The 25,352-nt window shown below is 42.2% G+C and overlaps 1 protein-coding gene across 2 annotated transcripts in view; it reads left to right on the top strand.

Moving 5' to 3' along the window:
• arap2 (ArfGAP with RhoGAP domain, ankyrin repeat and PH domain 2) overlaps positions 1-25,352 on the top strand; it is a 169,763-nt gene that overhangs the window by 83,437 nt on the left and 60,974 nt on the right. For both annotated transcript variants that reach the window (XM_086281238.1, XM_086281236.1), the window contains exons 14-15: positions 6,755-6,929; positions 19,252-19,377. In XM_086281238.1, coding sequence (XP_086137364.1) covers positions 6,755-6,929; positions 19,252-19,377 — 301 coding nt within the window. The remainder of the gene's footprint in view (positions 1-6,754; positions 6,930-19,251; positions 19,378-25,352) is intronic.

Raw genomic sequence — 25,352 nt, 5'->3', positions numbered from 1 at the left:
GATTAGTCTCCCCAGAGCCCGGACCTCAACGTTATTGAAGCAGTGTAGGATCATCTTGACAGAGAACCGAACAAACGGCAGAAACATCCAAAGAAGAGCTCTGAATGCCCTTCAAGACGCGCAGAGAACTATTCCTGAAGTCTGCTTAAAGAAATGACAAGAAAGCTTGACTAAGAGAGTTCAGACTGTGTTGAAGAATAAAGGTGGTAAAACCAAATATAACTTTCTGTACACTGTATAAAGTCTGTTTTTGACTTATATCTTTGTACATCATCTAATAAATCACTTCCCCTATTTCCCCATTTCCCTGGCAAAATATAAAGAAACTAGAGGTGGCACAAGACGTTTGTACAGTACTGTATTTGTTGTATCTGTGCTGACTCAGTGTCTTAGTGGTAAGTTGGTAACTCTATCCATCCGTTTTCTTAACCACTTCTCCATTTCAGAGTTGTGAAAGGGCTGGAGCCTACCCCAGCTGCCATACTGCAAAAGGCCGAGTATACCTTGGACAGGTTGCCAGTCTGTCACAGATGCTTATTAGTTTGTTTATGAATTTTCCAGCAATATAATCTTACAATGATGTCATCATGTACAGAATATAAGCTGATGTCCCACTTTCTGAAGTTCTAACAGCCTAAAAATCACCATCAGCCACAGAAATCAAGTATTGATCGTACTCTGCAAGGAAATAGAAGAGACTTCTTCTGACTCCTCTAACCACTTTAAACAGATTAGAACATCTAACAGTACTCTGTGTATGTGACTTGATGGATTTTGTCTGCCTTTCTAAGCTGAACAAATGTGGCGAAGGTACAGCAGGTCCACAGCCGACTACCCTCATAGTCCTGAACATATAGCAATGCCCTTAACATTAAAGCTGCCATTGACTTTGTCTTTAGGCAAAGACACGTATGCTACACCAATAACCACATTGCTCTGTTGACTTGTGGCTTCTGTCTTAAGTCTGCAGTCACTCTACCTGCCAGTTTTAAGTTTTCCACATCAAAAATGCCAGGTTAAATATTAGCACCAGTCAGCATATGTTTACAGGAAACAATTATCCTTTTCTGTAATGTTGTTCCCCCAAGATAAATGTGTAAAATAGAGTCCTCCCCACTGCATAATGTAAGTAAAACATAAAAAAAACACAACCCTTGCAGACCTTCAGTGTAATATTTCTCTGTCTGCTTAGCTAAGTAATTTTAATTAATGATGGGCAGTGATAGCAGGAGTTACCCAAGCATGAAATCTGTTTTATAGCTTCGTTTGTACCTTTAAGGAAAAGTGCACATGGTACACTCCATAAGCTAAATCCACTAAACTTGAGAAAGCCCATATTTTCCTGACCTTTTGACTATTGGTAAATCCGTACTTTAAGCCTAAAGATGCCAAAGGAGAAGTCTTATCGATCTCAAGTATAGGCATGTTGGTGCTTAGGCCTTGGGGTTTAGGGTTTATTGCTGCTGTAAAAAAAGAAAAAAAGGAGAGGGTCTGCTTTTTCTGGCCTCCTTTTAAGAGCTCTAAGCAGTGAAGCAGTTTCCACCGGCATCAGCATTTACGCAGATCAGCCCCCTTGTATTGTTTTCCTGCACCGAAAGAGGGGAAATGGAAATGTAGACAGGGGGAATGAGGCGAGAAAGTAAGGAAGAGATATACTAGCTAGCTAAGTGGAAAAGTGGATTAGGATCCACAACAGAAACGCTTGGGTTGGTTTTATTACGACTTTGCCAGCTTTCGCGCGAGCGTGCGCTTTGGGGTGTGCGGCGTGTACATGCGTGTGAACATGTGTGCTCCTTCACTTGAGATGTGTGAATTTGCTGTTCTAGTGGGAGCTCTTTGCAGGCGGGTGCAGGAGGGGAAGTGTAACACAGACGGAGTGCAGCACCCCGAAAGAGTCAAGCCACTGGAGAGGCAGGGGCGTTTTAGTGTGTGAGTGCACGAGGGATGAATGCAGGGAAGGGCTGGAAGTGGCCTTGACACACTTGAAGTGTCATGGAGGCACATATAGAATACGATACATGCAGCTAGGTCTATCAGTACGTGGACATTAACACAATTCTAGACTTTATTTACTGCAAAGGACTTTTATTCAAGTATTAAAAACAATCCTTATATTGTAAATGAAGCTGGTGTGTCCAGTTATTCTTGGGTACTTATAAAACTGGGGTTTGTTTAACCACTTAAATTAAAACTGAAAGCCTGAACATCAATCACATGTTAATTCTTTCATTTAAAATCTACTGTGGTGACCTGCAGATGTAAAATATGTGCGCCAAAGTGCACTAAAACACTAAAAAGTCTTCAAAGCAACTCTATACATCTCCACACAAACTAATGAATCACAAACAACGTGTTTAAAAAAAAGAGACCAAAAAAACCCAGTATTTTTAACATAAACAAGGACACTGAGTCTAATCTCATCGGACACGCTGTTCCACTTCTGTGTCACATTTACTTACTGTAACACAAGCGCGAATATGAAATAATGAAAGCTATATAAAACCTTTTTCCTCTGGGACTCCTATCGGGACAAAGACAATAATACTAGCAGTTTCCTTGTTGACATTCAAGCAGTTTTTCTGAAATCATGCGATGGCATTTCAACAGGTTTTATGGGGCTCAGGGGTCACGAGATTTACTCAGCGCATGCCGCAAATCACCGCTTAAAGCGTCATTTCAGGTAATGAAGTAAAGGTAGTGATTTATAGGTGACTGCGTCAATATGTTCGCTTACATAATCCCAGCAGTGTGTGTTGCGATGGGATTCTTTTTGTTTGCAACCCATCATTTTTTCCCCCTTCATTTAATGCGTACTCTTCATCCCGCTCCCTCTCTTTCTCAGTCCCATTTCCCCTCCATTAGAAGCTCATATCCTAGTGACCTCCACTAACTCTCCGCAGACCACATGACCTAGAGAGTGCGGTGTCAAAGGAGCTTCTTATATCATTACACACCCTCGCACACACGCACACCCTAACCCTCTTGTGGCCACGGTAATTGCTATGACACGGAAGGTCATTTCCAGAGACGACACAGAATAAGGCCAAGTTGCAAGGGACTATTTTGCCATAATCTGACCCCATCTTCCGTGTGCGGGAAAAAGACAGAGGCGCGCGTGTGTGTGCACGTGCTAAAGTAATTATAATTTTTTTAAATCTTTCTTCACATTAATTTTCGGTTATTGTGCTACTGATGAAGATATCTATTTTTTTTGGCACAGCTCTGGGAACACGCATATTTGAACATCTTTATCTCAGTGCAGGGCCTTTGTGTGGGTGGCCAGGTTATATCGACGGGTACTTTTGTTTGTGCGTGTATATGCACAAGCCTCGGCGTGCCTCACTTTCGGATGGATATTGCTTGTTTGTGGCGGATCGATGCAGCCTACTGACTCGGCTCAAAGCCCAGTGAAAGGAAAGGTTGTTCGTTGAAATTCCGCTATTTGCCACTCGACTCCTCCGTTGATCCCCTTTGTTGAGGGTCATCGTGCACGGTGTCACATCAGTCGACTGGACAGATTGAAATAGACAGAAAATATTTACCCTGCTCAGACTGTATTCTTCAGACTCTTTTATCTTGCTTATCTTAGCGGGATCACAAAGTATGTCTGCATGGCCAGACACCACACTCGCTCTATAACGATGTCTTTCTTCATCTTATAGGCGCTGTTAAAGGTGGAATGTAAAGAAGAGTGTATAGAGGAAATGTATTTATTTACCTTCCCTGCTTACGTGAAACCAGTGCGGCGTTACCTTACACCGCATTTAGTTTGATGTCAGCAAGGTCTAAAGAATATCGAGTCTGTATTTAAATGAAGGTTAAGGCTTCACAAGAGGAGATGGGAAGAAAAAGTGAAACTCACAGGAATTAGTTTTAACTGCCTTCTTCTGTTTAACCTCTTAGTGGCTTTTAGATACTTTTCTTTAAAGTGCAATACGTTAAATAAGTTGCCTTAAAAGGTGTTGGTATTGTTTTAGAATGGAGTGTAATAGAATCCTAAGTGAGGCTGCTTTTGCTTTTCTGTCAGGCTTTAGTTAATCTCTTGAAACCACCCGTGTTGATGTCCTCCATCACTAGACACCGCAACTGTTACCAATCAGACGTTATTATGATCTGCTGAAGAAGCTACATTGTTTTGGCTTGATGGAGCAACCAAGCCACTGATCCCCGGCCGTGTCTTGTACTGGTGGACTGGAGAGGGAACATCACAAGCTACGTGCCAGGAAGCATCAGCAGAGAAAGGAAGCCCAGCTGGCTGGCTCTCCTAATAATATTCTCTCGAGTGGTCGCTTGTCAAAAGCCTCCAGCTATCGTCGCATTTACTCTTTTGTTCATTCTCTGCCTGTCGTTCAACAGGGTTGACAAGAAGTCACAGTCATGGTCTATATACGAAAATATCTGGGCAGCAGTACTACTGCTTCTCATGCTTGACCAGGGCCAGACTGGATGCTACACTGACTCACTATCCCAACTTGAGGTATTACTTGAGTGTCCGGGCCAGTGTAGCTACGGTTTCTCTGCATCGAAGTAGGAAATATGTCTTTGATATAATGGCCCTGCTTTGTATTGTTATGAAGCAGGGTTATGTTTATATGCATTTTATTCTTATAAAGAAAAGAACAAAACCATCAGTGACAACACTGTTTTTCTGTTGTGTATAGTGTAGTCGTTTACACATTGGCTTGGCCAGTGAGACACAAATCCCTTTGGCGTTTCGTGAGGAGTGGTTTAGCAGCTTAAAACTTTTCCAAATATTATTCAGTATATAACTTTAAGATTCTCTTAGGTAGTGCAAAAAAAAAAAACTCCAAATGACACAACATGGTTAGGTTGTCTGTTGTGCTGCACTTCTGGTGACTTTGCAACATATTTTGATTAATGTGGCAGCTAAGGTGGTTACAAGCTACTTGCTAGTAGCTAAGTGGCATTAACATGTGCAGTAGCCAGGTTAACATCTATAATAACTGCTGGGGGCATTTTTATTCAGCCAATCAGAAAAGGTCTGCTTAAAGAAGCGAGTGGCTTTAAAAGGGGAGGAGCTAAAAACGTTGCGGTTGAACTGAGAGGCTGCATTTAATTTTGTTTTCTTTTTAAATCTATTTGTTGACTAAAAACAAAAACGTTTTCGGTAGAAATAAATAGAATTTCATGCCACACACCCCACAGTTTCAGTCAGTGATGGTACACTGGAACAGTATACAAGGTGAATGTTGGATGAATAAGAAACAGAATGTTGGCATCAGTAAACTCTTCTGTGGTTGTCCGTCCATCCATCCATCCATCCATCCATCCATCCATCCATCCATCAATTCATCCTTCCTTCCTTCCTTCCTTCCTTATAGTTTTCCTCTGCAGTAGCTTTGTGTCTCTTAGTTGGAGAACCCTGCTCATTATTGAAGTTTCATAGTGACTGGTGGAGGCGTACAAATGTATAAAATTCATGGAAAAACCAACCTCACTCTGTTCCACCAGAACCGCTTCAGTCTGCCTCGGCATTGATTCTGTAGGTCTCTCTTGCGTTGCTGGAGTGATGAGACACCTTTCCTCCAAAGGATACTCCTTATGTGTCATTTTGATAGTGATGGAAAGCTCCCATGTGTGTTGAGTTCTGGTGATGAGAAAGCCGTGACATCATTTTCATAATTACCAAACCATTCGGAGACCTCTTGTGTCCCCTCGATGAGTCCTGAAAAAGACCATTTCCAACAGGATAGAAAAGGTTCATCAGAGGATCAAGGTGATCACCCGGAACAACTGTGTATTGATTCGCGCTGACCCTCACTCTAAAGGAGGGCATCGAGGGTGCTCAAACAGAGCAACAGATCTTCCTGAGAGGAGGGGTCAAGGATTTTCCTTTAATTATTACCCGCCTGCACACTGCACTCTTTGTTTAGGCTCATCCTGAACGTTTAATACATGCTCTGTTTATCCATGCACAGATTACATGGCTGTATTTATCAGCTTCTGATTCATATATATATATATATATATATATATATATATATATATATATACACATATTCCATGCTTGGTTTGTTTTCCTGCAGGAAATTCACTCTATCTTGCTTCATCGCAGCCTGCTGCTGTTCTTTTGTACTTTTAGCTCACTTCGTTGTGTTTCATGTCTTTATTCCCACATTTCTCTTTGTGAAAATTGTTAGTTTCATTATATTTAATATGGCCCATTTGTCCTCTCCTTATTTGCTATATTCCTTTTTTTTTAGCTCAGGGTTTTGAGCTTTAATGATTCCCACTGGGAGTATTAAAGTTTGATCGCATTTTAACTTCTCTTTTGAGATCAGCGGGTGGAACTCAATTCGTAACTTTATGTGGTTTTCTGACGCCGCTTTATAGACTCTTTGTCCTCTATCAACCTGGCAATCGCGCATACACGTACGCAGCAACACCACGCTGCTCCTCCTACACAGAGAAGTGAAGCCATACTTACATTTCCAGAGATTTTTTTCACTGTCTCTATGTCTGTTTTTTTTTTTTTTCTTTTAAGGCATTAATCCAGCTACAGAAAGCTACTTAGAAATCCAATGAGCTGCTGCTCCACTTCTTCATTCTTTTATTAGGCTATCACAGCAGGAAATGGAAAGTGGCAGGTGGACGTCCATAAATGAGATTTGCGACCACTAAAAATGAGCCTCGGGAATCTGATTCACAAACACGCCGAAACTGCAAATAAAATGTGAGCGAAACTCGCAAATAAGCTCATCACGGGCCCTTGTATCTTCTTTTATGTGTGAAGGCGCTGTGTGCAGCTGTGGTGTCCTCTGATGTGCTGCAGACCATGGCACTCGTGTTCAGCGGGGCAGATGTTATGTGCGCCACCGGGGATCCAACCTACTCCACCCCGTACCTCTTGGCTCAGCGCGCTGGCCAGAAGCTGCAGATGGAGTTCCTGCACCAGAACAAACTGTGCGGTAAGCAACTTTGTTACTGTCTCCTCTCACTTTGAAGCATCCGAAAAGCGCGTTTCCGCTGCGCATACTCGTTTTGCTTCATTAACGAAGGCAACGGGAGTTGTACTCGGAAACTTTTCCGTGGTCAGTGTTCAACACAGTTGAGGTGCCAAGGCAACAGAAAGAATAACTCATGTATTCTTTTGGCCGAGTTAAAAAAAAAAAAAAGAAAAGAAAAAAGCTGACACGTTCTCATAAATCTGTGAAAAGGCCTTTAAACCAGGTGTGCAAGTTGGACTTTTACAACCATCAGCACCACATATATTCTGCCCCTATCCCTTCTACTTTAACAAGCCAATCATGTTTAAAGCCCATACTCACCGCTGTGCCGCCACGTTCATAAAAGCACAGAGGGAGTTTTTATTTTTTCCCTCCCTCTCCGCCGTGAATAGGAAATAAAGACAGAAAAACCCACAAATATGAAGCTGGTGAGTTTTAAGTTAAAAGTTCTCTCTCCCTTTTTCTCTTTCTCCATCTCTCCCTCTGTCTACTTCCCCCCCTGCACCCACCTTTTGTAATACCCACCTAATGTCCCCGGTTTGGAGGCACGCCACAGATGTGCTGTGTCGTGTGGCTTCCTCGTGATGGATGTGGGGTTTTTTTCTTCTCTTTTTTTGCCGATGTTGAGGACGTATTAAATTAGAAGCGCGAGCCGGGCTGCTGTTGGCTGAGGCAGGTGAGGGAGACTTTCGCGGGGACTGTAGTTTACATAATGTATGCGCTGCATCTGTGTGCACTTGCCGGCACCGAGCCTGTTAGGGACTCTCTAATTGCTAGCGTGGGTCACCTGGTTACTGTGGCAACGGCCATTACTTGGAGGTGTGCTGGCGAAGCGCGTGAGCGGACGGGCAGATAAATGCGCGCGCATTCTTGCGGCACGCTTCAGACGTACTGTCGATCTGAAACGTGTAGAAAGGCCACGTCTGTGTGCTCATTATGTGCCTGCGAGTTGCAGGGCTTCATCATTAACAGATAGATGTGTATGAACAGAGTTTTCCTGTCTGAATAAACTGAACATCTATTGTGGACAAGCAGGTCCAGGGCCAGGGAGGCTACTGAAAACCAAAAATATGACTCCTGCAGACTGACTCTATTCTTTGGCTGTAACGGAGGGAACAATCACCACTGCAGCACTTTGGAAATTAGATCTAAATGACAGAGACAAGGAAAGTGCTCCTAAACGTAAAGTTTAGCCAGAACAGAGACCTTAAGGATGACTAAATGTCTCTATATATGTGAAACTGGCAACATGGTACCACAATCTTTTCTTAATATCCTGAAATAGCAGCTCAGTATCCCCTGAAATTACATTTATATTTGACAGTTCTGCAGCCACATGATTTATGTTCAATACCAACTTTCAGTACCAATGTAGGAAGCAGTGTGCCTTTTATTTAGTAAGGCAGAAAGTACAGATGTGGAGGCTGTGGTGGTTAGGTGGCTCTTTGCAGGAGATCAAAGTTTAGATCGTATCTCAGCCCAGCAGTTAGGCTTGGTGTCAATTTGCATACTTCTTGCATCTTGTACTTGATGCAAAATAAACTCACACTTGTGTAGCGTGAGAATTTTAGCCTTAGGCTGTATTTAAAAGATGGACATGAGAACAGTTTTTCAATATAAATGCCACCTTCTCAGTATTTTAAAATCAGAAGTGAGGAACAAGGACACTGCATATGTTACGGTATGGTTTAATCACAAAGTCTGCTCAACCCAAAAAACTCGAGTGGGTATTATACAAAATAAACATTTTATATGGCTTGAAACTAGTAATCTCAGTGTCCATCTAATGCTACAGTCACACCAGAGAAAACTGTGGTTGGAGATTGCAGCATGATCAGAATTACAGCGACTGTGTGCAGTGAACTTGTGATCTTATTGCCTGTCGGTCTGTTTATCAGTCAGATTGTGATGTAAGTGGGTCAAGCTGGGGATTGAATGCAATCCGTTAGTGACAAATCTGTGAAAATTGCAGATCTGTTGCTGTCGACATACGCAAAAGCAGCTCCTGACATTCACACTTCAACCAGAACCTCATAGATTTAGAAACTCGGAAATTCCTCCAGAAATAGTGACGTCGTTTCTGCAAGATGGAGATTTTACTGCAAAGTGATGTAGACAACCCTGCTTTTATATAGGAATATAACCAGTATACAACCAGATGGCAACCAGTTGAGTCCACTGAGCTGTTACGCTCATTGGAACGGACTGACTCAGATTGATTCCAGTGTTTGTGTTGACTGTTTATAGATTTAATGGCGAATAAAATTGTTTACAATTAAATTCTGCCTGTTCAAGTCAGACTGCCTCGCTGGGAACCACCTGTGCAGTCACTTTGTGATTGAAGGTGCTGCACATTCAACCTCTGGACAACCAGTTGTGGCAGCTATTTGTAGTTGGTCACAAGGAGGTTGGCAACCTGTGTTATTTTAGTGTGGATGGACTTTTATGTAGGCTTTACGATTTTAGCAGAGCGTGTAGCCTCTCACTGCACACATTGCTCAGTTTTTTCGCAGTGAAGATGACAGCATCCACACACCCATCCGTCCACCCATCCATCCATCCATCCATCTATCCATCTATCCATCCATCCATCCATCCATCCATCCACACACCCATCCATCCACCCATCCGTCCACCCATCCATCCATCCATCCATCCATCCATCCATCCATCCATCCATCCATCCATCCATCCATCCATCCATCCATCCTCTTCTACAATTCAGGTTTGCAGGTGGGTTGGAGACTATCTCAGCTGCCATAGGGTGAGAAGCAGTCTACACCCTGGACAGGTCGGCAGTCGCAAATCTAACACAGATATACAACCATTCACACTCACACATTTGGACAATTTAGAATCACCAGTTAACCTAACCCCACTAACTGCATGTCTTTGGACGGTGGGAGGAAGCTGGAGTACCCGGAGAGAACCCACATAGACACACGGCGAACAATAATGCAGAAATGTGATGTGAGACGAATTCTAGTTGTTGATTTTTATTTTTTTGAATCATAATCACTACCATTGTAGTGAGATCTTAGGTTTATATGGAGCTTTGTATCGTGCATGTGTTTGGTTCTGCTTTTGATTTCAATTTGGCTCACTATGGATGTAGCCAGCGACGCTGCGGGACTGGGACCTCTTTGTGACGATCTGCTGTACATATGCAGTCCGCAGACAGGCTGGAAATGTCAAATAAGTGAGAGACAGACTTGCGTGTTAAGGTAGATTTAGTAAAACGAACTACAGCCACGATCAAACATGTTTTTCATCATGGTTGCACAGGTGCCTACAGGTACTAAAGATTCCAAATAAAAGGCCGAGAGAGGAGACTGTCCTGCTGTTTTATGTGATGGAAAGAAAAATAAATAGTTGTGCTGTGAAAAGATTAAACCTCACCACAAAATGTGTCCGGACTCCCTCTTCTGACATTTTCCTACTGTTGGACGCATTGTCAGATCGCACAAAGCTGCAGAAAGCAGTGTCTGCATTGTTTTTGTGCGTGTGGGCCCCCAGAGTTTGCAGGCAGACTCGTGAAAATTTTGATTAAACAGAAAATGAACTTTTTCATTTGTTGTGTGCAGCGTTATGTCTGGCAGATTCCGGGAACAATTCAATACCCACATGACACCATCCCTACTGTATAGCATGGAGTTGACAGAGGGAGGAATAAAAGGAGAAACACAGCAGCCAATATTGAGGGCAAAACTGAGTTCAGAGCGAGTTTGGAGTTTGAAAAGACCTCAGCCTTACAGTTGAATTTTCCAGCAGGATAACAATTGAACACATGCAAGGACAGATATAGGTATTTTAAGCATTTGCAGAAGCAAACCACTATGTCTGGCTGTGAGCAAATTTCTTTTTTCTGCCCGTTTGCTTATCTTGTAAAACCCAAATTCACATAAAGAGTGACCTTCAGGCCTTTATTCGACCACCACGTCGTGCTGTAAACCAGACAAACGCGGCCTATTTCAAAACTCGCTATCCCCGTGGTGTCAGACTGGAATGAGCCAGCAATAAACAGGCACCCTGAAGAATTCTTTCTCCTAACAACTAAACTCCAAATCGGACTGCCTCTTGGTGTGTGTGTAAAACATCGCCGCTGTCTCCGTTCACAGTGTGAATTGCGCTCCCAGTTTGTGAAAATAAGAATAGGGACAAACCCTCTATTATCCCAGGATGCGGTGAAGCCCCCCAAAAGCCAAAAACCAAAGCTGCAAGCCCCGCTTTTCCCAAAACCGTCTCCACACTCTGCTCCCCCCATGGCGGCTAATTTGTAGCCCCGGTGTTCGGACATCTGCTGATAGCAGATAGCATGGCCACTTCATTAGCTTCCTTTCTCTGCGTGTTTGTAAGGAGGGGGCCTCCACGGACCTCATTCTCATGCTCGCACCTGCTCGCCTCAAAGCACCTCGGGACACTGTAGGAGCACGTTCCTGTGCACATTACCATCCCGGATTCTATTAAAAAGCCAATGGTAGCTTTCCGTGGCAGTGTCTCTTCACATTTTAGGAACTCCCCGAGGGCAGCTTCGTTGATGCCTCTATTCCTTATAGTCAAAGGCTTTCCCTGTGATGATTTCTTGTATATTTCTAAGTTCCTGTATAAACTTCATGTCTGGTGTATCTCTACCTCCAAGGAGACCTTTATAGATGAAATTGTTAGATATAATTTATAGCAGCAGTAGTCGGTGTCGAAACCTCTACAGCGATTTAAGTCATTCTTGATTGAAAAGTCACATGGGGGTGTTATCGTAATATTGTGTGCCATCTTTTGTGTTTGAAGGGCAGTGCAACTGTATGTCCATCTATAACCCATTAATGCCAGGTATTTTATATTTGATGCTTGAGTTTTTGAGACTTCTACATCTGATGTAGTGGTGCAATATTTAGGCCCATGGCTTAAATAGAAGACATGGAGGACTGGTTTGGCCAATCAAGTCTTGTGAGACCAGGCAGAACATTCAGCATAACAAGTTGTTAGTGTTTATTGCATGTTCTTCTGCATTATTCACCCTCTGAATATAAGACGTGATGTGTGTGGCTGGTCTTATAAGTAAAAGAGGCTGAAAAGAAGGTCCGTGGCGTCTCCAGGCAGAATCTGAGTCACTACGTTTTTACATGGACAGCAAGATCCAACAGTGAGGCATCAGCGGGGAGTGACTCGTGATTTTTGACAGAACACTTGTCAAAAAGAGAAAAGGCTTTGTGGTCACGGCAGATGGTCACCCCTCTCTGAGGGGTTAAAAGGGAGTTTTTCCTTCCCACTGTCGCCAAGTCCTTACTCCTAGGGAGTCATTCATTGACAAATGTTGCTTTGTTGAGCTAGTGAGGACACAGAAACAACCAAGCCAGAGTTTGAACAAGTAACCTTCTTACTGTGAGGTGACAGTGCCGTAAGACGTCATCAGGGTGAGCCGATCCCAACAAACTAAATGTGGGATGATGTGGGACACGTTAACAATGCTGGGAGGTGGTCAGATATATTATATTTGAATGCATCTTTGGGTTTCAGTAAGGCTATAGCATTAGATAAGCTAACTTTGACTCACAAAATAATAAAAAGCCTTCCTATTATGTGCATTAGGTAAAAGTCAGCCTTTAAAATAGCGCATGTCCTGCAGAACCAGTCAAAATAATGGGACTCTGTCTCCAGATACAGGACAGGGGAGAAGAAGTGCTGTGCAGTCTCATATACAGAGGGACATCTGGTTTCCCAAAATGTCAATTTTAGAAGGATTTAAGTTGCATGTTGTTCTTTGTTTATTTGACCCCAGTTGAACCAGAGGGTGTCCTGTATCTGGTGCTTGGTACAGAAAGTGTTCAAATGCAGTGTCGTGGCTGCCGTGAGACTAAAGGGAAGATGTCAGAAGACTGAGTCTCAATTATAGAAGACTGCAGTGAAAGAGTGGTTGGTGTCTGCAAAGATTTCAGGTTTCAGATTGGGCTGCAGCTTTCTTACAATTTTTAAAATGACGTGTATTTGATCTTACTGAACAGACAGTGTTTTCACTTAGAGAGTGCATGTTTTTATTCATATTTCCACACCGACTGTGGGCCTAAATTTCATTTAAAGTGATATTAGAAAGGTCTTAAAAAGCATTACGTGTAACTTGTTTAAGCCTGAAAGAGCAATTTGACCGGTTATAGAAATATTAGATAATACAGCTGTTAAAGCAGCTCCTCCAGCAGATAATATCAGTGCAAAGTGTGGCATAAAGAAAAGCCTGCTCTCCTCAGGACTGCAGCACTTCTCTGTAAACGCAAAACCCCTGCCATCTGAACTATTTGTAAAATGCTAAACCCCATAAAAATTGTACAAATGTTGGCTTTAAGCTCACAGTTTTAACGAAACGACTTGCACATCTTGTTGCGTAACACCCGCCCTGCTAGGCATCAGCTAATGCCTACAACTGTGAGGAGAACAATGTAAACATGTAAATAGTGTTTTATGGAGGCTCTTCACTCCACCCAGGAGGCCGTTGTACTGTGAAACCGAGCCGTACAGCAATGCCTCTTACTTTTGGCATCATTCCACTCCTTAAATGACACACCATGGATTTGGAGGCAAAGAAGTTTTATTGTTGTCGCCCTAGCGTCCCTGATGCCCTGAATCTTGCGTCACATTAAAAATTTATCTGGCAGACTTTTCAGTGTGGGTAATAAAAGGAACACTCACACACACACACGCACACACACACACACACACACACACACACACACATATATATATATATATATATATATAGAGACACTAAATCAAACTCGCGTCTCTATTTCACCCCGTTGTTAGCTTCAATGCAAGACTGGCAGGTTTTTTTTTCTGTCCTTGTTGACATTGTTTATGTTTTCGACCAGTTCCCTCTGACTGTACGCAGGGCAGTAAGAGGGTTAGGAGGTCGCAAAAAGCTGCTCAGTGTTTGGGTAAATTAAGGTGAAGTGTCTGTTTGTGGATGGTTTGAATTTTAAAAGTGTTTGTGTGTGTTTGTGTATGTGTGTGTGAGCATGGCCTCCAGCTATACAGCTCAATAAATACAATAGTTTCTTTTTCTTTAATCCTAAGAATGACTATAAGTTTATACACTGAGGAAACCTCTGGCTCTTTTTATCTTTAGCTGACTTAGGCGTTCCTTTACGCTCTTCCCGCACGTGTTCTGTATTTGTGTTATCGCTTACCTCATTGCTCTGTGCGCGCGCGTTTGTGTAGGTGTGTGCGTGCATGTGTGTGTGACCGAGCTCCTCTGATTACCCCACTGTCCACTGCTTGTTGGGGACCACTTTGTGACCGTTGCCGTGGGCGATCAGATGGCTAATTGAGCACTCTGTCATGTCACCTCCCTTCACAGGGGACTGAGCCAATCGGCGCAGGCCAGACTTCTCAGCTGCCGCCCCCACAGACATCACAGTCCCATCTTAACAGAGTCCAGCTTTAGGGGCCCAGAGGGGTTGTTTAGAAAGCTCACAAAGGGAGCCTTGTTACAACTGATACCACATCAAGCCACTGGCTTATTTACATTTTGTCAATCTGAATGGTCGACAGTGGAAAATGTGTGCATGTGCGTCCGCGTATGTGTGTGCGTAGACTCACTTCCCTGCAATTTGACTGCGAAAATCATATTCCGTGTATTTATGATGCCGTAATTGGCAGACATATCCTCTGTTAGATTCACAGCTAGATTACAGATGCTGCTAACTAACTTGGCACGGCATTCCTTGGCATCACATCAAAAGTATATTACTTGTTACGAATAGCCAAGAAAAAAGGCCTGTGTCCTGCAGAAATGATGCTGCTGCTGTTGGGATGTTGCTTTATACGAGCTCGGCTGTAAATGGATGAAGGATGACGTGCATTTGTGAGCTGTTTTTCAATGTAATTTTCCCTTGAAGTCTTCATTGATATTTACTTGATAAACTTGGCCAGAATCACAGTTATGTAAAGAAAAAATGCCAAAACTGATGCATGTTTATTAATTAAATCATTGATGGATTATTAATTAGCATTAAAACTTTTTTATACTTCTTATATATTTTTTTTTTTTTAATAACTTGCTAAAGATTAATTTTGCTATTGCAGCTGATGTTAGTGCTGAATAATGTAGTAGCTACAAAGGTGATGTAGTTCTTGCCTGTTGACCAACAACAATCCATCCAAGTTCAAATGGAGCATTTGGATTTAATAAGTGGATTTTGTACTGAAGGCTAATTTTTAAACATGCTATTCAGGGTGGGAACTACTTCTTCTTGGACTCTTTTGTGTACCCTATGATGCATCATGGCCCCGAGAACCATAATTATATAGATATGCATCTGGCTGGGGGCCCATTTAGCTCACCTGGTCGAGGCTCAACAAGGCTCAACACAGTGGCCTGGTTTAAGTCTTGACTGGGACCCTTTTGCTGCATGTCTTCTCCCACACCCATCGTTCCACCTTCCTGTCTAATTTTAACTGTCCAATCACATAAAAATGAAAAAATGCCCCTCTGTGTATTTTGTCAGCTCCTTCAGTTAAAAACACAATGAAAATTCTCTGAATTTTTAATATTCTTTTGACTTTTATCCCCGTATTAGATCTTTGAGCCTTTAAAGCATGCAAATGCCCCTGTGAAGTCTGAGCGTGTAGGTTTTCTCCTATTCAGAAATGATACTTTTCACACCTACGAGTCTGCAGGGGTCATAAATGTCGTCATCAGAGGGTGAACATGAGGCTCCGTGCAGACGTTGTGTAGTACGTCTATAAGGACTCTGCACTGCAGAGGCACCGACAACACGTGGTTCCTGCACGCAGACTGCCAAACAGAGTAATAACAACAACTTACTCAACCATGGTGTCTGAGGCTCTCCAGACGGGAGCATAATCCCAGCCTTAATGCAAACTGTATGACGTGAACAAAGCAGCAGCTGCAGAGACTTGCAGGAAAAGGGAGGTTTGATTTCCTACTTCTATAGAAAAATGAACATAGACATTATGACTGAGGGAACACACGAGCATTATTAAGTGGACAAAAATAAGCTGAACGGATATTAAGTCATAATGTTTTTCTTGTTTTGTATTCACCTTTAAGGCAGAGTTTGATCTGTTCTTATATCTCTCTAACATTGGCTAACAGTTTGCTAATAAGATGCTGCAGTAACACAGGCCCAGAGACTCCTCGATGACCCCCTGATAACCGCTCGTCTCCAGGGGGGAAAATGCGTATTCCCTTACCAGTTGCGCGTTTGCTTGCTGTCGCTGCACAAAAACTGGCATATTAGAAGAGGTGTATAGTGCTGCACTAAAAAACCTCTTTGCAATTGGTTTGGTCACCAGCAGATTACCACAGTGTCAGTGTTTCCATGGAAGATGCCAATTAGTCTGTTATTACTCACCAACTATTTGCTATATGGTTGTGAGACTGTAAAGAGAGCAATGAAAACTGCGAATGGACGCACCATTAATTTTCAAAATAAAAGCCGTGGCTTTTGAAACCTATTGGTTTCAGTGGTCTTCAGTGTCACTGTGTTTAGTTTTGTCCACATTTTGCCACGTTTTTATCAATTTTTGCTACCACTTGGTGATCAGGTAGCAATTGTTTGTGAAGGACTTGGCAGCTTCTAAACAAATAACGCGCTACAATAAGAATGCACTACTGACCAAAACATTCGTAAGGTGGTTTTCCTGTCCAGTACCCTGCTTGCAAGTGATTACATCTAGCAGTAGCCTAAGTTTGTTTCTTATTCACATTTCTCTGTGTATTTCTAATAGGTTGCTTGTTTGTTTTAATATGAGAAAAACATATTTTTTATGTTTTGATATGTTTTTATGCCTTTAGAACCCTTTGAACCTTTACGTTTGACATGGATTTGAAATTGCAATATATATACTGTCCTTATTTGTGTTTGAGTCTATAATTACATTTCAGTTTTTAGAGATTCATGGCTTGTTCTCTTCTTGGTTTCTTTGCACCACTGAAACAATTTTGGACAGTAAAAAAAATGCTTTCTATAGAGACGTATGATTTTTGCTGTAGTTCTTAAATGCTCTGTAAGTTGGGCTTCTAAATCCTTTTTTATTACGTGCTTACTTGATAGTTTACTTCAAAGCAAAGAGTATTAATGCACATTTGAACACAATTAGCTCGTCTGACATAATGAAACTACACACATAACGATGTTCAGAATAAGCTTTCTTGTTAAATTAACTGGCTGTTTTTTCGCTGGGGAACGATACGCCGTCCTGAGAAGAGGCATTAGTGGTGTTACTAAAGGGTAGAAATGTCACTTCAATCAAAAGTGGTTTCAATTAAAGTTATTTTACCTTGCTTGATGAGGGAGCTGGAGGTAGTGAAGATAAAATCTGTAAGATATTTCCAAGGCTTTGGCAGAAAATTGAACCCCAGAATTGAAGCTAATTGAATTTGAGAATGATAAGGTTGAATGTGGGGAGCTCTTGAAGTTTGCGAGAAAAAGAGAGAAAAATGAGTGACTTCTAATTTTAATGGACAAAGATGAAGCGAGGACACAGTGTAGAAATTATTCGGGTTTTTTTAACAGATACAGCACGTGGAGGACTCTGCCACGAAGTGCTCTCACAATGCTGCGTCTTTGACTTTGTCACATGGTCACTCTCTTTCAATGTCATGAATAAATAAACACCAACTTGTATAATCACTTTTTATGCTGCTTGTGAAAAAAAAGAAGATAATACTGTGCTGCTTTATTGATGCCCACGGGAAAATGCTTTCCATATGTAGGTCAGTGCATGAGTTCAAGAACAGCAATTGTGAAGCCAGTGGGGATTCATTGTCTTGCTTATGGGTCCTTCAGTAGTGTGAAAGCCTCCCAGAGCTGGATCGGGGATTCACATATTCGGCTTGAAGGACAGACTTTTCAGTCAGGTATTTTATACGGATGACACTGGGAGAGAAAGCTCGAATCACGCGTGGGATTGGTGTTATTTTAATCTAAAACACTTTCCACATCCCAAATCTGAACAGCAAAATGAGATCTCAGCAGTGATTGGCATGCACTGGAGGCTGGTGTTAGGGGATCTGTTAGAATATCAGCTAATGCAAGCAGTGATTGTCATGTTAGCGTGTGTAGTGGAGCCACTGTACTATGGTTAGAGGGCAGACGCATCACCTTGTTGCCCCTTTCAGCAAATGTTCTTTGCAAGTGAATTATTTACTGAGTGGAATTCTACAGGAGAGAGATCACAAAGTTATTGAATACAGTATAAAAAATTACCCCAGAAAACAGCTTTGGGTGCACTCGGTTATTTTCCCATTGCCGATAACTTCGTCTATTTATGTGATTTTGCATATCGTATGATTGTTAAACCAATTTAAATGCTCACTTATTACGTTAAAACAATTCTTAAAAGCTGCAGTAGGCAGAGATCTAGAAAAGCTGAACCAACCGAAAGCACCACTGGACAGGAAATGGCATTTGCACTACAAATTAGGCCACACTCTCATTGGGCCACACTAGAGACTGGTTCGCGACCCACTGTAAACCTTTCCCTGACCGGTTGGTGAGTGGTTGCTGGAGGTTGCTGGCTATTGGTAGATAAATTTGTTTGCAAAGAGGTATACAGTGGTCTACCAAAAAACCTCTTTGCAACTGGGTTGGTTGCTAGTGGATTTCTGCAGTTAGCCATAGTGTGCATATGTCAACTACTAACCAAAAATGGGGAACAGTCGCCTCAAAGTAAGCTTTTAAAATTTGTTGACTCCAGCGGTAAGTCAAAAGTTTTGTTCAAAGGGGAACATTTCCCATTTCTGGACTGTCCTGCACTTCTTGCAGTTTAACCACCACTTGGCAAGTGGTTGGAGAATGTTTGGCATTTTGCATGCAGAATACAGACAACCACGGCAACTTGCTAGTGATCAAAGCAATTACTAGGTTTTTGGTGCAGCGATATATATCTTTGTGACCAATTGTACTGGCTGAATACCAGCAACCTACAACAACCAGGAGTTCAAACCCTAATCTCTCAGGTGAAAATGTCATTGGCTTTACTCCATTGCACCACAGCTTCTTACTTAATACTTCATCCCTCTGGGCCTCTACTTCACCTGATCTGATCTCTCTCCGGATACTTGAATAAAAGTAATAAGTAACTATTATTTTTTTCTCCAATGTTGCTTAAAAAATCTGATTACTCCAGCTTTAATTTTGCTTTGCATCCCTTGAGAAAAAGGTAACATAAATGGCAGTAAAGGAATGAATGAATAGACGGGTGCCATTACATTCTTTGAGGAAAACCATTTCTTTGCTCATGTGTTCCTCCTCTGCTTCCCTTGTAGCTTTCCCTCGACTGGACCAATGGTCAGAGAACGCCTGCCTGCCTGAGGCTTCCATCTTCATGGACGGTTTCCTCTACATCTCATCTTCATCTACCAAGGCGACGTTGGACCGTCGCGGTAGGGATGGTGAGTCAAAATGGCACTTTTGCAAATCACAGGCAAGTCCAATCCATCCATCAGTCCATTTGTAAGCAATATAAGCTGCATGTTTGTCAGAGGTCTCCTCCAGTTAAGCGCTGATCGATCAATCAGTGTCAGTCTGTCAGCTGTCAAACTGCCAATCGTTTAATCTGTACAGCAAGCAGTCACAGTCACAACGATCAATGAATTTGTCTTTCAAACGAGTTCTTCCTCGTCCTCTGGGAGGTCTTGTCAGACACAAGTATGTTAGATGAATCATCAGTGAATGCACTACGGAAGCACGGAGCAAATCTGACAAAAAACTACAACAAAAAAACGAATTAAAGAAAGAATTTTAGCACAAATCCGTTGGAAATGTACCTGAGATGCCTTCTCCAAAACTTCAAATTTCTCTTTCTTTTGTCTTCCAAGCGAGTTTAAAACTTTTAATCAGCTTCCATTTCTCACCCAACTCATCAGCTGCTGCTGAACCTCCTGCTCTGCAGTGGTCCCACTTCTCCAAACAGCTGGAGCATTTCTAGGGCCCATGGGTAATTAGGAGAAGGAGCCAGCTTTGGGTAATGCCTCTGGGGAAGGGGGTTATTGGGAAGGTGGAGGAGTGGGACGAGGGATGGGGGAGAAACACTACCTGCCACTTGAATGAGCTAAATCTCCTTCATGTTCAGCATGATCTACCTCCATTTCCATTATCCCACACATGCACTGCTCTCATTGGCGGTTGTACATGCTGGCTAATGAACAGGGCTGAGGTCTGGGGAAATTGCCTCTTAGAGAAAATTGTGGAAAATTTAGCCGAGTATCTCTCGAAAAATCTCATTATCCGCACAAATGAAATTCATTTTCATTTCATTTGTTAAAGGATAATTCCAGTGTAATGCAACTTGACTCTTAATTTCATAGTTTTTGGCCAAAATTTGTATTAGCCATAATAACGTGGTTACTCACTGAGGAAATGGGGAACAAGGTGATTTCATTGCAAAAGAAAAAAGCTCGACAAGAAACCAGAATGATCAAATGACCAGTTTTGAAGTGTATCTGAAAGGGAAAAAAAAAGTCAGATTAATTCATTTTTTTTATATTCTGGTCATGTTGTATCAACAGAATGAAACTAGAAAAACTGAATTTACAAATTATTATTATTTTTTATTCATGCCTTGTTCTTCATGTTTTTCATTAAAATAGAAATGAAAGCAAATGAAATGGTTAAATGTTATTCTGTAACGCTATAGAGCAGGGACGGGGAACTTGTTCTGCAGGTTTTAGCACACCTGAATCAAATGATTAGTTCATTACCAGGCCTCTGGAGAACTTCAAGACATGCTGAGGAGGTCATTTAGCAATTTAAATGAGCTGTGTTGGATCAAGGACACATCTAAAACCTGCAGGACACCGGCCCTCGAGGCCTGGAGTTCCCCCACCCCTGCTATAGAGCCTTCTACGCATTACACATAAGGCCATGTCCACACTAATACATTTTCGTTTGAAAACGCATCTTTTTCTCTCCGTTTTGGCCCTCCGTCCACACTGAGACGGCGTTTTCACTCAAGGAAAATGCAGCGTTTTGAAAACGCTCTCCAAAGCAGATACATTTGAAAACGCAGTTTTCGCCTCGCAGTGTGGACAGCGAACCCGGAGCCTTTTCGAAAACGATGACACATTTTAGTCATGTGATGCAGTCATGTGACCAATTAAACTAAGATAGCAGAGGGCATTATACAGCAGTTGTTTTGTTTGCTCTGAATCTTGACAGCCTTGTTAAAGATTAATATCAGTCTGTACATGCGTCAGATAGCTTTTCTTCAAATTCTTTAATTCTCACTTGCTTTTGCAACTTTGTACTTTTGTGTTACTCGCAGCAACAACTCCACCTCATTGTTAGAAAATTGCCTGGGAAGTAGAGCCGGTCATCTATCCAGTACCTGCTCCAGTCTACATGCTGAAGTATCCTTGGGCGTACTTTGACATGGATGCTGAGTTGCCCTTGATGTATCCATCAGAGGTTGTGTGTGTGTGCGAATATTAGATGAGGTGCTTGGATATAGAAAGAAAAGCACTTGTATGAATGTGACTGAGTGAAGGAGGCTTGTAGTAAAAAAAGCGCTTTGAGTGCTCTGTTAGCGTAGAAAAATACTATATAGTTACCACTCCATTTACCATCTTGTATCCTAATATAAAAGCCGAGATGGAACGTGAGTACATGGGTTGTTGTTCCACATACAGCGGGTGTTTCAGACAGAGTACTACAGGTGCCCATTTTTGTTGGTCACTGTCGTGCATTTTATACCACTTGCAGTCGCCGCGCCATCTCCTCAGATAAGTGCTTGTGATATTTCCTCCAATAAATACCTTGTTATTTCATCAATTATAGAAAACCACGCAGACACGGCTTTTGTGCTTTAATGGTGCTTTAACTGCAGCTGCTGAAAAATTCAGAGGGGTTGGGTTCAAAACTCGGTGTGTTCCAACTTCCTCAATCACAAGGAAACGCTGTCAGGACTTTGCGAGCGCAGAGGGGTGAGGTATTTTTGAATGTGCTCTCCTGGATGTCTTTTGCTCGCAGGCTAATGGTTTGATGGTCTATAGATGCACCAAAGTCCTTAATAATTCATACAGTAGCTTGTGCTCATGGCTTAATAAAAGCACTCTGCCACAGTGTCTTAAACTTCACCTTCTTTTTTTGGCTTGGAGAGAGCTCTAGTGAGCTGTTGTGCTTCCACTGATGGGAACTAGTATGTGTAAATTAATTTGGCAAGCAGTTTTGGTAATGCCTTTGAAAAGGTGGCTGGGGGCGAGGACCAGTGTGCTGGCCCACAGTAATGAAATAAAATACAACGCCTGCTTTGCATTTGGCAGCATGTTAAGTCAAGACACTGCTGCTAATATAGATTAGGGTTAGAAAAACAAATTTCCTTGTTTAATTTAACAGCGCTCCACCGTCCTCGGCAGCGTGGCACCACTTTACCTCCCGCTTCCTGTTGTGTTTGAGCTCGGCTTCATATCCGGTTTGTACAGTTGATTCCAGCGTCAATTAAGTCCTCCCCCTTCGAACGGGCCGAGCGGTGACTCATGCTACTCCCACACTGAAGAGCGTGCACTTCTCCGTGTGCGCTCGTGTGAGTCCTTTGAGGGGAAAGCGAGACAGTTAGTGTCTGAAATGGTGAGTGGCAGCAAGGAAATGGCATCCTCAATTTTGTTTGATTAGTTTTGTCTTTTCCCTCATCAGCAGTGCTCTGTTTTTTTCCCTTTCCCCAGCAACACTAGCTCAGAAGAGAAGAGAGAAGAGACAGATGTGGAATTACATTTTACTGAGGACAGAAATCTGTGTGGACAATTCAGTTACTTGCAGCTACAAAGTTAGAGTCGGGTTTTTGATAGTGAACCAAATCTTCTTTGTGGTTTATGGTAAAAATTTGCTTTCAAAGACTGCTTAAATACTTACAATTTCTAAGTAGTCACATTTATACTGCTCTGTTTTTATTTCACGAGCACTAGACAAAGCCCATTGAAACAATTTGTCTTAATCTAATGTACTTTTTGGGGTGTCTGTGTTTATGTAACCGCGCCTCCTGCCTAAATGAGTAAGCAGTGCTGTTGCTAAAGCCAGAAATACATGGCAGATAGTGTGTATTTTTTTCCCTTTATCTTATGCCATATCTGTCCATTCCTCCCTGTAATGAAGTGGGCTGTAATTCTGGCACAGACAGATCGTTCAGATCCCTTCAGTTTCTCGATTTCCATTTCCAGCCCCCCTGACAAGCTGTCCAGCATCTTCATCACAGATATTTTAGTCTGATGGCAAGATAGACAGAAGATTGGTGGAAGGGGTAGAGGTGGGAGAGTGAGCGAGGGAAGAGGTTGATTCAGTGGAAGAGGGGCACAGCCGGCTATTTCGATGCATACTGAAATGGGTGCCTGCGCCGCGTCGATAAAAAGTTTCGGGGGACTTTTTGAGTAAATCTGGGCGAGCGCGGTTAAAAATAAAACTTGATACACATTCAGAGTTAAAACTTTTGAGTAAACTTGTTATTCTTTAAATGCGGCCCATTCAGTCAATGAACAATAAGACAGTTTAAATGCCACATTGACTGGCTGATTTGTCTAATCAGCCTGCTCATCGTGCGCTCTTGGAGCATTTAGCACATTTCACAAATTGCTGTAGTGAGAGAGGAGGTGAAGGGAAAAGGAGCAGCAAAAGGAGAAACTGAGGTTCCACATAGTAGATTTCCTCTGGAAAACACTATGCGGGGAGAGCTTTTAGTGTATAAGCTAATTGGCCCAATTTAGCGGGTGCAGGCTTGTACCACGCTTGGCTTCCGCTAGGCGTTGTCTCTGGCGGCTGGTTGTGGACTCCTGCGGAGAACGGCTGGGCCGCAGGGCCGTTGCTGTGTGTGGGGAACAGCTGGCAATGGACGCAGCTGCTTGATTGTAAATCAAGCACCATTGTTCCTGCTATTGCGCTGGTGCTTGTGTGGAAGCTAGTGGTATCCCACCCGCTAAGGAAATGCCGAACCACAAACAAAGAGGGAAGATAGATGCACATGATTGGGTGATGTGCAGATATTTGATAAAGCTAGTTTCCTGGGGGAATATCTTCAAGGGATCCAAAGGCATTCACTGCTGTGTTAGGAAGTAACTTGTGCCACACATTTTTAACACAGTTGCATTCAAGTGATTGAAACTCATTGTAGTTATTTACAGAGACCATGCCAGTATGGCACTGAAATGGCAGCATCACATGTCCTGCATCTAGAGTACAACTTCCTTGCCTGGTTTTATAGACATTCGTCTACTTTGTGTGTCTTCTGTCTTATCCATAATCCATCAAATCAAACATTCATTCCCAATTCAAGCCCGAAGAAGATCAGTACTGATGTCTCCAATTAGATTTTTTAAATTCTTGACTTGTGACACCTTGTGGCTGCCCCCCTTTCTACGATCTCCTCGACGTGTTAAGGCTGTATGTGAGAATCTGTACCTGTGGTTTTGCTGCCCATTATTAGGATAATTCTTCTAAAAGTGGTAGAGTAGGGAGCCCACTCATGTGTCCACTCTGATTAGACTCAGGATCCCACAGCAATTTGCTTCCTGGATTCACAGTGGGACTTTTAGTGTCTTTGTCCTTGGACGAAGAGGAAATTAAAAATGTTTTCTTTGTGTCCTCGGCATAGATGGAAGGTTTTGAACATGTCTGTTCAGGGAGATTGGATCTAGATGCCACAAATGGCAGCGTCGCAATGATATCCATTAATATTCCTAATATCCAGGTCTGCTCGTTTGCATATTTCAAAGGCATTGTAACTTTTTATGACCTTGATGAGAGGTTTTGGACCTCTCCGGCATGTTAACCTTCAATAAAAATCAATATCTAAGAGTTATTTTAAACAAAAAAAGCTCACCATTTTGAGTTTGAATTTTCATATTGCACCACGTTTCTTTCTGCACCTCCAACAGCAAAATTTCCAACTTACAACTGTTACTCACGGTCTACTATTTCAGCTACAGGAGTAAAATAAAACCACTATTATTTGATTGTTTTGGCTGCCCAGATCAAGTTTTCATTTTCCTGGAAGATTAGCTAGAATTGCATAGTGAAAACAAGGCTTTAAGCAACCAATCCAAACACTCATTTTGTCATTATTCTATAGCCAATTCATTGCACAACCAACATTTACTTTGTTATCATGCCTTGATGGCTGCCTGTTGTCAGTTTAATATGTTTTAAATGTGTAGTTGTTATGGGGGATTATAATGAGACATCTGCAGCAATACCAAATGAATAGTATAAAATATATATGCATTAGTTATGGAAAAATGGGTAAACACACCTTATGGCAGCTGTAAATTTCTAATCGCACGCAGTTTCTTATACTTTATAGTACTGTGTTTGTGTCTTGAGCCACCCATCATCTCTTTATATTCTCACCAAAATGGGAAATTTGTGCAGCAATTTCTTGGGAAAT

This window comes from Aulonocara sp. 'chitande type north' Nkhata Bay, linkage group LG3 (genome assembly GCF_057382095.1).
Source record: "Aulonocara sp. 'chitande type north' Nkhata Bay isolate Kocher_YH1m ecotype deep benthic linkage group LG3, A_spYH_male_GT1.1, whole genome shotgun sequence".
Taxonomy (NCBI): domain Eukaryota; kingdom Metazoa; phylum Chordata; class Actinopteri; order Cichliformes; family Cichlidae; genus Aulonocara; species Aulonocara sp. 'chitande type north' Nkhata Bay.
Note: the sequence above shows the minus strand (reverse complement) of the source record. Positions and strands in the feature narration are given on the sequence as shown.